Here is a 15211-nt window from a genome sequence, read left to right on the forward strand (position 1 = left end):
ATATGCAGTTGCTTATGAAAATCTATCGCTCTATGATTGGCCAAAATTTGCCATCATTACCATACATAATTAGCAAGCTACCTGTATCGCCCCTCTTATGACCCCTTATTTTTCATTTACTTGCCCCCCCACCCTTGTTATTTTGCAAACTAAGTAGTTAGTTATCTATGGGATACAGGCACAGGGAGTTCCATTGGCGTTTGGCTACATTTCCTCTCGAAGGAACTTCCTGAGTGAAGACAACCTATAGCTGACCCCGTGTGTACTGACAAATTTGCCCCCTGGCCGTTAAGTAGAATAATTTTATGTCACTGCCAAGGGCAGGAGCTCCGCAAGCTGCTCGGGTGTTCGGGAGATGCTGCAAAGCCTCAGTGCAGTTGAGATCACTGGGAACCATGACCGAAGGCGCATGCTCAGGCCCGCTGTGGCTGCCAAGCAGAGACCAGCCAGGGAAAGTTGCCCAGTGCTCTGGGAAGTTAAGCTCTGAAGCACTGTTGTGAGAGAGAGAGGAAGGCTCTAGATCAGTGTTTCTCAACCTTTTTGATACCAGGGATCGGCCTGCTGCCTTCCTAAACTGCGCCTGGAAGATCTCTGGGACAAACCAACCCAAGAGAGGGCCCTTGCTCCCAGAGCTTCCAATCTAGATACTAGATAGACTGAGTTCTCTCCCTGACCCCACTGTCCGTGTGGCAGCCAGGGAGATCTCAGGAGCCAAGCAAACTCGGGGAGGTGCCCAGCCTTGCCAGCCCTGTAATTAGAGCACCTGGGCCCACCACTGGGGATAAAGCAAATGTTCCCCTGCAGTCTCATTTAGCGGCTGCCTGTGCACAGACAGGCCAGTCATTACAACAGGCCCCAGAGCTGCAAAGAACCAGCCTTTTGATCTGCAGCACTGACCCTGTAATCCGAGCCAGAGGACAGGCAGTCGTTGCTCTCCGCTGCAGACAGGGTACAGGCCCAGCACACAAGAGGCAGGCTGAGCTCAGCCCAACACGAATGGGGGTGAGGGGGGATACAGGGGCTAATTACAGGGTACTGCAAGCTGGGCAGCACCCCTGTACAGCTAACAGCTCTCCGGCCTCTCTCGGTGATTACGGTGCGAGGCAAACTCCCCCCCTCCCCGGCAAACACGATTTCAGCCAGAAAGCTGCCCTTTCTAAAAACCACCCAAGTCCTCCCCCACCCTGGCTGTCAGAGCGCCAGGGGGAAATGAGCACCGTTGCCATATGGGGTAAGTCTGCACTACATCGGCACAGCTGCACGTCTGGGGAAGACGCACTATGCCGCGGGGAGAGCGCTCTCCCATCAGCAAAATTACTCCACCTCCGCAAGAAGCAGAAGCTACGTCAGCAGGAGCGCGTCTCCTGCCGACATAGTGCCAGTGTGGACAGCTGTAGGTCGCTGTAACTTGCGTCGCTCGGGGGATGTCACACCCCTGAATGTAAGTTACATCAACTTAAGCAGTAGTGTAGAGCAGCCCTCAAGTGCCCGCTCGCCAGCTTAGAGCGCCGCTGTCGGGGGTTACCTTCAGACATGAGAAATAAAGAAACACTTTCCAAGAGAAATAACGGCAGCAGCTGGGCCTGCACCAGCGGGTCCCAGGCACGCCTCATGCGAACACAGCTGGCCAGAGTAGAACGTGGAAAGACAACAGCCCCACTAAGGCCCAGTGACGCCACACTCACAGGTGCTTCCTGGGTGCCCGAACCCCATCTATATTGTCATTGTTTTCAGGGGAGGGGGGTTGAATGGTTAACCGATAGTACTATTAAAACCATTCAGCTAACAGCCCACCCCACACAGTTAGCGCACGTGAGGGGGCCCCCACTTCATCTCACAAGGTAACTGCTCCCCTGCTAAGGCGGCAAGTCCCTCCTGCACCCATGGGTAGGATCCGGAGGCGGCGGGGGTAGGGTCCATTCTGATTCCCTTCGATTTATTTAATTTTCCTCAGGGCGACTCTCTCCTGTGGCAGTCTTGTGACAGCAGAGTTTAAACCTCTGACCTTACCTGTGTTCAACATAAAATGAGAGCCGCTGCAGAGCAGTGGTGCTTGCTGACCAAAGCCACGTGAGGTCTAGTCTCTGCAAACTCCCAGTTGCACATACCTGCAGAGAGCTCATGGAGTTGCAAAGAGTTCCCCTTCTGGGTACGTGCAGCATATTGGCAAAGTGTGCTGCATCGCCCATAGAGGATAACAGCCTGCTACTGCTACCAACCACCACAGTCACTCTAAGCACAGACACCAGACGTCTGGTATCCCAGCTCCGGAGGTCCCCGGTTCAAAGCTGGTTAATGACCAACGTGTGGCTGGAGGTGAGGCAGAGGGGTCCTTACAATTACACTGTGACGGAGCAGGGCAGATTGGACCTGGGAATGTTGCAGGGGGGAAGAGAGGAGCTGCGGGAGGAGGTTTGGTTTGGTTTGAGTTTTGGGCTGGGTGGTGCAACGCAGGGAACCCCAAGCTGGGGGCTAAGCTCCCTAAACCCCCCAGAGGAACTTGATTGAGGGGTTCTGGTTGTACCTACATGCTCTGCTTGGGACAGTGTTATGGTCATCTAATAAACCTTCTGTTTTACTGGCTGACAGAGTCATGGTGAATCTCAGGAAGAGAGGGGTGCAGGGCCCTGACTCCCCCACACTCCGTGATATACACAAAGGTCTCAGTGGATGGCCAAAGGCTCTGGAAGAGATGTAGAAGTTTGGGTGACGAGAGGCGCTAGGAGAAAGGTCCCTGAACTCAGAGCACAGGGAAGAGCGCACCAGGGCGTTCGCTTCACGGTTGGGAACTCTGCCAAGCCAGTCTCACCCCAGGGCAAGGCATTTATACAACCCCAAGGGACAAGGGGGTGCTGCTCTAGTCTCCTGTGCCAGCCTGGATTTGAAGTCAGGTGCCATCACTTAAAGGGATGCCCAGGACTAGGAAGCCTGTAATTCACCTTCCCTCCCCACACGCTTTACCCACGCAAGACAGAGGGCACTGCACCATTCTTCCACTCACATGACCAGGGGTGTTACAGGTCACAGCAGACTAGACAGAGCACTAAGGGTCCCAGCACTGGCCCCTCGGAGATGGACTGAAAACAACATCCCCCTCTCGAATTCCTGCACTGGATGAGGGTACGGCAGCAAGATGGGCATGAGCCCATGACACTCAGCTGCCTGCAGGTGTTATTGTAGGGTCTCTGGTAGGAAAGAGGGTTGTTTCCAATATGGTGGTGTCTTGTTTCTGAGGGAGGGGGTTTTCAGGGTCAGGCTGAAAGCAGGTAAAACTTGGGGCACTACTAGCTTCAGCACCTCCCCAAGCAGGTCCACGTGCAGGATGGGCTGCATTTCCCATGCTGACGCAAGCACTGTCTATTGTCTCAACGAGTCCAGTCAAATCCGCTTAGATCCCCTCCCTCCCCCCTTACATTTCCCAGCGCCTGGGACCGTTTCATACAGCAACCCCTGCCCAGGGGTCAGTAAGTTCTGAACTACACAGAGGAAACCCCTCAGCAGAACAGGGACACGTGCTCCTTGGGCGAGAACACCCACCGCAGGGCAAGCCGAGTTGCAATCAAACTAGGCAGACATGGTGCTCTGTGGTGTGGTGAGTCCAGGTGCTGGGCTGGCATCCTCTGAGCCCTTCGTTTGTGGGCAGGGAGAAGGCCGAATATAGATGAAATTCAGAGATCCTGGACTGGGAGAAGCCCTGCCCCACCCTGAGGAGGGCAAGGCAAGCAGTGCCGGAGCTAGGGTTTGAAACAAAACGAGGATCACTCTGTGTCCCAGGGAATCACTTTCCAGACACTCAGTGGGGAGAGGGGCCTGCTCAGCTACAGTGCCAGAGATAGTGGGAAGGGGGAGACGAGGCCAGACAGGAGTTTGCTCTGTGGTGCAGCAGCCAGAAAAGAGGTCCGTGCAATTCATGGCAGCAGGCGGGGTGGTGATGGCCCTTTTCGGTCAAGGAGCATGCGGAGCGCCAGACCCAGGTCCACCAGCCCAGTGTCCCGTCTCCCTCAGTGGCCAGCACCAGCCGTTTCAGAAGAAGGTGCAAGATCCTACAGTGGTGAGCAGGGACAGCCTTCCCGGGGCCGGCTATTGTGTCCTCCCCCCACCCCAGCCCTTGGTGGAGGGGGGGTATTTTTATCTTTGGGGTAACTCTGGATGTTCCCACTACCCGTGTAAGTGCCCAATCTGACCAGTGTCCCTCCAGGTCCTGGCACTGGTGCCCCGGGCCCCTAACACTCCGTTCAGCTCCAGGCACCGCGCTGCCAGAAGTATATTGAAGAGCTGCAGGGAGTTCAGAGAAGAGGCACAGAACGCAACCCAGGAACAAAGGGGAGAGAGTAAAGAGCTACGCCTGCCCAGTGGGGCTAGAACAGTTCAGGAGGGGCCAGCCCTGCAGCGGGGTGGGAACACCACGGGAGAGGAGCAATCGCGGAGCTGCATAAGGCCATAGCTGGGAGCAATGCGATGGAATTAAGGAACAGCCCCGACTGCAAGCCGAAGTGATACAGGCCCCACCACTGGGGGGATTTAAAGAGACCAGACAGCACGGTAGCAAGCGGGAGCAGGAGCCAGGTGGGAAAGAAACAGCTGCCTGGACTGAGCACATCTATCTGTAGCATGGCCACTGACCAGGGGAAGGGCAGCCCTTCGCTCTCCCAGTCACGGGCACCCTGAGACATGGGGTAAGGGGATTTGCCTCTATGTACTGTCCAGCAATGCTGCAGCTTCTATTACGACTGCACCTCGTCAGAGCAGTGCCCCCTAAGGGATGCAGCGAGAAAGCTGGAAACCTGCAGTGGGACACCCCCTCTTCCCAGCAGGCAGGCCCAGCCCTGACAAGTAGCCTCCCACCTCTGCCGTGCCATGAGAGGGGAGGTCAGTCTCTATGGCCTTTCAACCCTTTGTCCCTCTGCCATTAAGGGGGCTCAAGGGAGGGCCTGGGGCACTTTGACACCTCTGGATTTTTGTCCACTAGGAATTAGACTGAACCCTTCGACTCAGACCAGACAGGACCCAGCACCGGCACATGGCAACAGCCTCCCTCCCAGACAGATTCCAGACAGCAAGCCGAAGGCACAAGGCTCCATATCCAGGCATTAGCCCTCTTAGCCATCCTCTTCCCGCCTGGTGCTGAGGCACATGGGCTACACATTAACAGTGCCCCGTCCACACGCTGCTGTCCCCAGGGCCTGCTGGAGCCCGGAGCAGGCATTACAAACCTGGCTGAAGGTCATGGTGTGACGAACTGGGACTGTTCTTAATGTGGTTTGTGAATGCTGAGTGGGGAGTGTTGGCTGGGAAGGCAGGGGAGTGTGGCTAGGATGGTCTGTATGGAGGGATGGGAGACTGGCCGTGAGGGAGAATACCTGAGCATGTAACATGAGAACCCAGGAAGGGGTTAGAGGCCAGGTGACACCTTTGCCTGGGAAACTGAACAAAGGCGGGGGGGGGGGGGGGGGGGGAGTTTTTCAAGAGCTGGCTGGTAATGGAGGGAGCCCAGACGGGGCTCTGCCCCTCCCACCCAATGGGGCTGTGGTGCCCCTGGAACCCCAAGATGGACCTAACTGAGGGAATCCTGTTGTCTGTGCCTGCAAGACCTGTCTTGGACTGTGTTCCTGTCCTCTAAATAAACCTTCTGCTTTACTGGCTGGCTGAGAGTCATGGTGAATCACAGGAAGCCAGGGGTGCAGGGCCTTGTGTCCCCGCACACTCCGTGACAACTGCTGGCAGGGGTGGGATCTACTGCACCTCGTGGATGGCACTTCCTGCATTAAGTGACTGGGGAACAGTAAAACGAAGGGGGATTGACGGGGACCAGGTGGGCTGAAGAGTCAGAGAGAGACTGTTTCAGGGGGCGATTAACCCCTGGGAGCGTGTGACCGGAGAGAAGGACTTTTGCAGTAAAGGGTCCCCTGGGGGATCGCAGCAAGTGGTCCCAGGGTGGAGGAGTCTGCAGCTCGACCCTGGCAAAGAGGTGGTGACCTGAAGAAGGGCTGGCACACAAGGGGTCTTCCTGGAACGGTGGAAAGCCAAGAGCACAGGTCGGTGAGTGGGCAGCAGGAGGATGTATACTAAACGCCTTAAGAGCGACCTGGTGGAGCTGCGCAGGCAGAGGGGGCTGCGCACTGGGAGGTCCATCAAAGAACAGCTCATTGCCCGGCTGGAGGAGAAGGATCGCTTGGATGAACCGAGCCCTGTCCCTGAGGGAAGCTGCCCGGTGGATGCAGCGTGGGCCCTGGGGCCTGACATGGCTGGAAGGGGTCAGACTGCTGCCGAGGACATCCCGAGCCCCTGCCTACCTATACCTAGGGGAGGGGTTGGGGGAAGCCCAGCGAATACCGAGGGCACCCTGACCCTGGCGGCCAGCAGGTGATCATCCCGGAGGAGCTCCCCGTCCCTGGAGCGGATGTGACTGGAATATGAATGGAAGAGGAGACGGGAAGAGCTTGAGTTAAGGAAGCAGGAGCGAGAAGAAAGGAAAAAGCAGCAGAAAGAAGGAGAAACAGCGTCAGCATGAGCGGGAACTGGCCAGGCTGAGGAGCAGTGGGGCCCCGGCTGCGGTGAGCGAGGGGGGACCCAAGACTGCAAAGAGCTTTGATAAGTGCTTCCTGGCCCAGCGTAAGGAAGGGGAGGACATGGATACCTTCCTGACGGCCTTTGAGAATACCTGCGAGCTGCCCCAGGTTGACCCTGCAGACAGGCTCCAGTTTCTCATCCCCTCACTGGACTCCACAGCCAGGGAGGTGTACAGCCGACTGAAAGGGGCGGAGACAGGGGACTACGAACTGTTCAAAAAGGCCCTGCTCCGCGAGTTTGGGCTGACCCCTGAGATGTACCAGAAGAGGTTCCGGAGTCAGCGTAAAACCCGTGAGGGTACATACCTACAACTGGCCAACCGGGCGCAGGGGTATGCCCACAAGTGGACATCTGGGGCCCAAACTAAGACCTGCTTAACCTATTCATACTGGAGCATGTGTATGAGCAGTGCCCATCCAACCTGAGGCGATGGTTGATGGACCAAAAGCCAGAGAACCCGCAGCACGCAGGCCAGCTGGCCAACGACTTTGTGAACAGTCGGGCAAGGGATAACAGGGAGGAGTCCCAAAGGAACAGTCCCACCACAACGCAGAGAGAGAGAGAGAGAGAGTCACCATGGGACCTCCCAGCGGGGAAATATGGAGAACCCCCACCAAAGGGAAACATCCAGCGTCAGGTCCATCTGACCCGCTCGAGGGGACCCACGGGACATGGGCTGCTATCAGTGTGGCCAGAGAGGCCACATACGGGCCCAGTGCCTCAGGCTCAGGGACAGACTGAGCAGACCGAACCCACACAGGGTTGGACTGGGTAGAGACCCAGCCGGACGAGGGGCAGCGTTCTCAGGCACGGGGGGCTGGCAGCGTACCACCTGCTAAGGAGGGAGGAGAGCTCCATGCCAGCTCCTCTGGGGGGCTGGATGCTCCAGACACAGGGTTTTTGGTTTACAGGGTGGGCGCGGGGCTGTCCCCCCGGAGAGAGTACCTTGTTCCCCTGGAGGTGGATGGGAGGAAGGTCAATGGATACTGGGATACGGGCGCAGAGGTGACGCTGGCCTGGCCCGAGGTGGTGGCCCCAGATCGGGTGGTGCCCAACACTGTTCCGGGGGTGGGCGGGACCCCGATTCAAGGTGCCCATGGCGAGGGTACACCTGAAGTGGGGGGCCAAGGAGGGCCCCAAGGAAGTGGGGGTACACCCGTATTTGCCCACTGAGGTGTTGATCGGGGGGGACCTGGAGAACTGGCCAAGCAACCCCCAGGGTGCCCTGGTTGTGACCCGTAGTCAGAGCCAGCGAGGGGCACTGCACCCTGACCTTGGGAAGGGTGCCTTGCCTGAGGCGCAGGACCCTAACCTGGTGGGGAGGGAACGCCCAGGGACACGGCTCAGGGAGGCTGTGGCTTCAGACCCAGCCGGCGAGAGAGAGCAGGTGGCCATCCCTGTCCCAGCTGCTGAGTTCCAGGCTGAGGTGCAGAAAGATCTCTCCTTGCGGAAGATAAGGGACCTGGCCGACCTCAGTGCGGTACAGACCATGCGGAGAGGTGGCTGGAAAAGGTTCCTGTGGGAGAAGGGGTTCCTGTACCGAGAATGGGCTCCCCCCAGGGAAAATGGAGTCAGGGGGGGATCAGGAGGCAGCTGGTGGTACCCCAGAAGTATCGCCACCAGCTGCTGTACCAAGCCCATGACATTCCCCTCTCAGGGCACCAGGGAACCTGGCATACCCAGCAGAGGCTGCTACGGAGCTTTTACTGGCCTGGGGTCTTTGTTACGGTCCGACAGTACTGCCGATCTGTGACCCCTGTCAGAGGGGGAGGAAGGCCCAGGACAAGGGGAAAACGGCTTTAGGACCCTTGCCCATCATAGAGGAGCTTTTCCAGAGGGTGGCCAAGGTCAAAAGGGGGGCTCTGAACCAAGAGAGCCCAAATCACTGACCTCCAGACTGGAACGCTGGGAGAAGTCCCCAGCCCAGTTGGAACCCCAGGAGTATTGGGGTGGGAAAAGGGCACAGGCCGCATAAACCTTCCCACATGCGAACTACAAGTACCATCGAGCACCCCCGACCTTAGAGGGGGCGTGAAACTGGAAGGGCCTGGTGTAATTCTCACCAAGGAAGAGGAGGGATGTTGGAGCATCCACAGGAACGGGGGTAGGTTCGAACTTCCCTGGATCACTGGCTGAAGTGACCCCGCTCAGTTCGGTCTAGAAGGGGGGAGAGATGTGATGAACTGGGACTGTTCTCACTGTGGTCTTTGAATGCCGAGTGGGGAGTGTTGGTTGGGAAGGCAGGGGAGTGTGGCTAGGATGGTCTGCATGGGGGGAATGGGAGACTGGCTGTGAGGGAGGATACCTGAGCATGTAACATGAGAACCCAGGAAGGGGTTAGAGGCCAGGTGACACCTTTGCCTGGGAAACTGAACAACGGCTGGGGGGGGAGTTTTTCAGGAGCTGGCTGGTAATGGAGGGAGCCCAGGACAGGGCTCTGCCCCCCCCCTCCCCAATGGGGCTGTGGTGCCCCTGGGACCCCAATATGGACCTAACTTGGGGGGGCGGGGTCCTGTTGTCTGGACGGGGCTCTGCCCCTCCCGCCCAATGGGGCTGTGGTGCCCCTGGAACTCCAAGATGGACCTAACTGAGGGGATCCTGTTGTCTGTGCCTGCAAGACCTGCCTTGGACTGTGTTCCTGTCATCTAAATAAACCTTCTGCTTTACTGGCTGGCTGAGAGTCAATGTGAATCTCAGGAAGCCGGGGGTGCAGGGCCTTGTGTCACCCCACACTCCGTGACACATGGCCACAAGTGCTTTCATTAGACTCAAGCTCGATAACGAGCAGACTTCTGGCTTCCACTCAGCAGGGCCCCCCCAGGTGCTCTCACAGCTCGAGCGTAGGCCTTGGCCTGCATTAAAAAACTATTTTGGTATAACTACATCGCTCAGGGGTGTGAACAACCGCACGCCCACTGACACAGCAACAGCGACCTAAGCGCCGGTGCAGACAGTGCTGTATCGGCAGGAGAGCAGCTCCCGGCGACATAGCTACAGCCTGTCGCAGGAGGAGAGTAACGAAGCCGGTGGGAGAAGTTCTCCCCGTTGGCTTAGAGCGTCTACATTACAGTGCTGCAGTGGCACAGCTGTGCCCAGGCCACGTTTGAAGCGTAGAGCTGCCCTCAGACTGAAAACCGAAAGGGCACACCCCAAAGCACTTGGGGTGCTCCAAACTAGCTGCTGGGAAGAAAGGCCTAGGGCAAACCCCGTACAGTGCCCCCAGACACGGAGCCCATCCCGCTAAGGACACAGCCACACAAACAGCCAGAAGGAAGTGCTTTCCATCCTACAAGAGCCAGGTATTGGCCAATCACCCGGCCATGGCTACCAGGGGCGGGGGAAGGGAGTGTGTCCCAGATACACCCATCCCACGCACAGGCCAGAGCGGAGTCGGCACAGGAAGCATTTGGCTGCAGGCACCGAGCGCATGTGTCGGTGCCTGGGGCCCTCCCGTGCCATCCAGAGGCTGCAGACACCTACACTAGAAGGCTGCAAGCCACCCAGAGACACATGCGTCAGCTCTGTGACGGGGGGATAATGGGCTAGCTGCTCTTGGCGGGAGGGGATAAGCCAACTCTCCCCAATAACCAGGCCCCGCTGGGAACCCCAACAGTGCAGGAACCCACAGTGATCTGGTGCTTCCTGAGCACTCCTGGTCAACAAATCGCAGAGCGACGGGCTCAGAGCTGCCCTTGGAGTCTCTCCTCCCCCGGGTGCCCTCAGCATCCCTTAAGCGGTGTCGGGCTTTGCGCACTATACCTGTCCACGGGTATGGCAAGAGCCAGTGGAGAACGCAGTCCTGGGGATGTCTGCATCTGAGCAGCACCTCATCCCCTCAGGTAACACACGGGTCCCTGCCCCCAGGCCCTTAGAGCAGCCCGGTGAAGGAACACGAGTGAGCAGGACAGACCCACGAGCCAGGCTCTGGCTGCAGGCACAGCCCGCTCACAGCTGCCTGGCTCAGAAGCACTCGAGCAGCTGTTAAATAATGTGTAAATCATTTGATGGAAAGAAGAGTCAGAAAGAGCAGCATGAGGCGGGGGGAGGCCAGCCCGTGCATCTGAGCACAGGGGACTCAGAGCTGCACGGCCCCTTGACATTGTTTGTAAAACACTAGCAGTTTGGGCGGATGGCCAGTGCGTGCAGGATCAGGAACCAGAAGCCACAAGCTTTAACCCCAGCTGTGCCAGTGACTCCCTTAGGGATGGAGGGCGAGTCACAGCTGCTTTCTCCCTGTGATTCCCGGTCCGAAATGGGCACGAGAACACAACCACCGCAAGGCAGGGCAGAGGGGGAAGTAATACAAGCAAAGGGCTTTGCAGACTGACCGTGCTAAGCGCCAGCAGGAGATTCTCGCCAATAGTCACAGCAGGAAAAACACAGAGCTGGGGCATGTCCCCTGCTTGTATTCGCACTCACCACGAAGGTGACGGGGCCTAGTCCAATGAGGGCTATTGCCCCCGAGAGACAATAGATGCAGAAAGGCTAAAAGCCGCAAGGACTTCGGGCACATCTGCGTTTACGGCGGGGGTTAGGTGGTAGAACTGCGTTGCTCAGGGGCGTGGACACACATTTGTCATGTAGACTTGGGCTTCCACACTGAAGCCTCCAAGCAGCAGCAGCTTGGTGCCGTCTGCAGCACAAAGCGAAAACCAGAAACGCAAAGGAGATGGGGCAGTTCTCTGGCCTGCGTCACACAGACAACAGGGCACCGGGGTCACAGTGCAATGAAGTTTGAGACCCACTGGAGTAGGCGATCCCGACCGTCTCACCTGGCCTTGGGATCTATGACAGACTTGCTGTAAAACCCTCGTTGTGGTGCCCTGCGGAGACACCAGGGCCAAGGTGGTATCAGCGGGAGTGCCAGGTATGATCACCACACTCAGCTGTGGCTGGAATGTGGTTAACTCTGTGCTCATCTCAGAGCTAGCCAGCCCGGGGTTCCCAGCCAGCGTAGGTTGATACTCACATGCCGCCAATGGCAACAGTCGCACAGGTTCGCTCTGAGAAGGCAGGCACAGTCTCCGTGGCCGTGCTGGCGGGTCTGATGTAGTCCACAGTGACGTTCACCTGCAAGAGAAGGCAGACAGGTCTGAGACTTCATAAAGCACCAGAGCACATGGCAACGACAGACCGAGCCTGGGGTGAAGGGGCCTCTGCACCCATGCTGCTCAGGGGCTCTCTGAATGCGACCTTCCCCAGCCCCCTGCCCACACCCAGAACCAACTACAGGCTCCCAAATACTCCATCCAATCAAAGCATGCACTTCCCAGCTAACGCTAGCCAGGCTGGTGAGCTACAAGTGTAACATCTGACAGGGCAGCAGGAGACAATAGCAGAGAACATGTACACCAGGAGCCTTCCAGGTTTAACAAGCTGCACAGAACTCAACTGCTGCAGCCCTTGGCTCGGGGAGGAAAGCGCAGCTCCAGCGTTTGGGCTGAGAGAGCAGGACTGACCACACTTCACTGCTTCTCGCTCCCAAACGCACACAAGACGCAGCGGGGCGTCAGCAACAGCACAGCACAACATGGAGACCGAATGGACAACCAAGGTTTGCCCAGGACAAGGCCATGCCTATAATTTTACACAAACTAGATAGAGCTCTTAGTCCTGCTGCTGCCAATCACAGAGGTCATTAACACAGGCGGGCAGCTGGCAGAGATGGTGGCACCTTGCTTATCAGTGGGGTGTTGAGAACCAGCTACAAATCATTGTTTGGGAAAACCCTGAACACCCCTTTGGATACCAATTCAATATATAAATCAGCATCCACCTTGGACAGTATCGTACTGTCATTAGCATTCAGCTCCCAAACCACTTCAGACCCGTGCATCTGGAGTTAGGCGGCTAGTGTTTGTCCACACTAGACAAGGGCGTTTGTAAAATGTGGTTGCTACAATCCTGGTGCAGACACAGCGAGTGGTAGTTCGTAGTCTAGGCTCCCCGCCAGGGTCCACCTTGACCAGTCGAGCCGTGTGACCTACAACCTGCCCTATCTACACTGGGCTTTGAATCGTATTGGCTGTTAACACATACCGTGGGTGAAAACCCTGGCCCTGCAGGGTCAGCGACAACATTGACTTTGACAGAGACACACCTCCACCCGTAGTCTCCCAGTACAGACAGGCCCGGATGGCCAGCTTTGGCTTCCCAGGATCGAAGCTGCTGGCCATCATCACCTAGTGACTGCACGATACAAACCCCTCTGGGCTGAAGCAGCACTCTCCTGTGCCAGCTCTCTGCACAGAGACCAGTTTTACCCTCCAGAGGCTCCTGTGGCCAGGGCAGGGGGAGCTGTTCCTGCCCCATTCGTCCTCCCTACAATCAAAGTCGCCCCTGCATAAAATTCCCAGGGATGCCGCTGTTCATGGTAAAGAGCTCAGACGGTCACATTCTCTCTCTGTTCCCTTTCAAGAAGGCTACAGATGATGCACCAGTGTGGAGGAGCCGCAGCTGAGGAAATCCGCTAATCCCAAGGTGGTTTGTACAGGGAGGAAAGCCCAAGTGGAAGGAACGGGTGGGAGATCCTGTGTGCAGAGTTTAGGCAGCTACATTTCCAAGAGTGACTCTTGGCCTTGGCTGCCCGACTTTGATGCACTGAAGGAGCCTGCTCTTCCCAGGGGCCGTGCTCGGCACTTTCTGAAAAGCAGGCCCCGTTCCATGGGAATTGCCAGATGGATCAGACCCCAGAAGCCCATCTAGTCCTGCATCCTGTCACTGACACCCAGAGAACGGGGCAAGAAGCCCAGTGGGGGACAGATGGGGGATAATCTGCCCTCCCCGTAAAGGTCTCATCCCAGAGATTGGTTTGAACCCTGGAACAGGGGCTCTCCCTCTTCCCAAATTCTCTTTACAGCTTTGGCTAGAACAACTCTGGATGTTATCATCCAGATACTATCCAAACCGCCTTTGAACCTTGCTAACGTCTTGGATTTAACTTCCTGTAGCAGAGCAGGGAGTTCCACAAGCCAAACAAACGTATGACAAAGCGTTTTCTTGTCCGTTTTGAACTGACCTCCTTTCAGTTGTGCTGAATGCCCCCTTGGCACTGCCTGATAAGACAGGGGAACAGAAGCTCTACGGCGTTAAGTTAAATGGGCCCCTTTTAGTCAGCTTGGCCATCAATTTTCAAACAAATGCAACAGAATTCCGACTCGTTAGCTAGCTCTGCACGATGCAGTGGTACAGGCGTCCAATCCAATACCGATGAGTTTGAACAGCAATTCCCAACTGCAACAGAAAGGGCAGCACAAGAGGGGCTAGGGGAATTTCAACTGAAGGGCTGAAGTGTTTGAACAAAGCCTGTTACCTAATTCATGCCAACAGCTACATTTCTATGTAAATCCAACTTAATCCGGCTGCTTTGCTTACTCCAAAAACTTACTTCCCAACATTTTAACTGCCCCTTAATCCAGATAAAGCTGAGGTTATTCCAGTAATTGGGGGATGGAGATGGGAGAGGGTGTCAGCATCAAGTAATCTGCCTTGCCAGACTTGGAGGGGCTTGGATTTCCCAGATACTGTGAGACTGTCTCCTGCTAGCAGAGTTCAGACCCATCATTTTCCAGTAGCAAAGGCAGCAACTGTGGTGTGGGAATGGCACAGCCATGCCATCGGTGAGTGCCCACACAGTCTGCACCAGCGCTACTCCCCCAGGGGAGAGCCAGACATTCCCAAGCAGACAAGGGCCTAGAGCGGACCTGAGACCCAGGCCTTTCACAGCCCAAGGCAGAATCGCTGCAACCTACTCAGCGGGACGTGGCCCCTCCTCACACACTGCAACCCGCCTTGTCTGTCCATGGGCTCCAGCCCACCCAGCTTTAAACAGGGTGGGCCGTGGCTCCCTTGAAAAGAGGCAGCAGCTCTCAGCTGGCAGCCCCCTAAATGTAATCAAGAGGCAGCGGGGGGCTCCTGGCCTGTGTTTCATCCCCTGCTGGGTGTGGGGCCTGGCAGATCGTGCTCCAAGGCGTGCTTTCCCAGGATTGGTTTCTTGGGAGGGAAGATGGAAGCAGTTGGTTTTAGGGAGGAAGGGAGGGTGACTCTCCCCTGCTTAGAAGTAATCAGGCAGCAAAAGAGGGGAGACAGGCACTGACAGGGCCCAGCACGAGGTCTCCCTTGGTAGGTCACCAACCCATGGAGCTCCAAGTGTCTCATACGCCCATATGGCTAAGCCATCTCTCTGCCCTAGGGTTCCCTCACTGCAGCAGCTGGGCACCTTGCACACGAAGATGATCAGCAGTAGCCGAGTCTCTAGTGGACTTCATGGAGCGCACAGCTCTTCTCCCAAAGCCTTGCTACTCACACCCACCCAACCGAGCTACAAAGTGAGTGCTCCCACCGAGGAGATTTCTGAGTGCTGCTTCCGCAGCTCAGCTGTGCTCTGCAGCCAGCAGGAGGAATCATTTATACATCACTTTTTTTTTCCAGGTAGGGTTTTTTCCTCTCTTTTACACCTTGTACTTCGAGCTAGCACCTTCGTTCCGCTTTCAGCCTCGACTGATCAAGTCAAAAGGGAGCAGGAGACAGACAGGCGTCAAGTTCATCAATGTTACAAGAGTGTCTTGAAAGCCCTTTCAACTGTCGGCTCTTTACAAGCCTTGCGTTTAAAAGGAGCATAAAAATGCAAAAAGGTACGACT

At 56.6% G+C, this 15211-nt stretch overlaps 1 protein-coding gene across 1 annotated transcript in view; it reads right to left on the reverse strand.

Annotated features, from left to right (window-relative positions):
* SND1 (staphylococcal nuclease and tudor domain containing 1) overlaps positions 1 to 15211 on the reverse strand; it is a 483811-nt gene that overhangs the window by 273882 nt on the left and 194718 nt on the right. The window contains exon 12 of the mRNA XM_054040282.1: positions 11540 to 11640. Within this exon, the coding sequence (XP_053896257.1) occupies positions 11540 to 11640 (101 nt within the window). The remainder of the gene's footprint in view (positions 1 to 11539; positions 11641 to 15211) is intronic.

This window comes from Malaclemys terrapin, chromosome 1, assembly GCF_027887155.1.
Source record: "Malaclemys terrapin pileata isolate rMalTer1 chromosome 1, rMalTer1.hap1, whole genome shotgun sequence".
NCBI lineage: Eukaryota > Metazoa > Chordata > Testudines > Emydidae > Malaclemys > Malaclemys terrapin.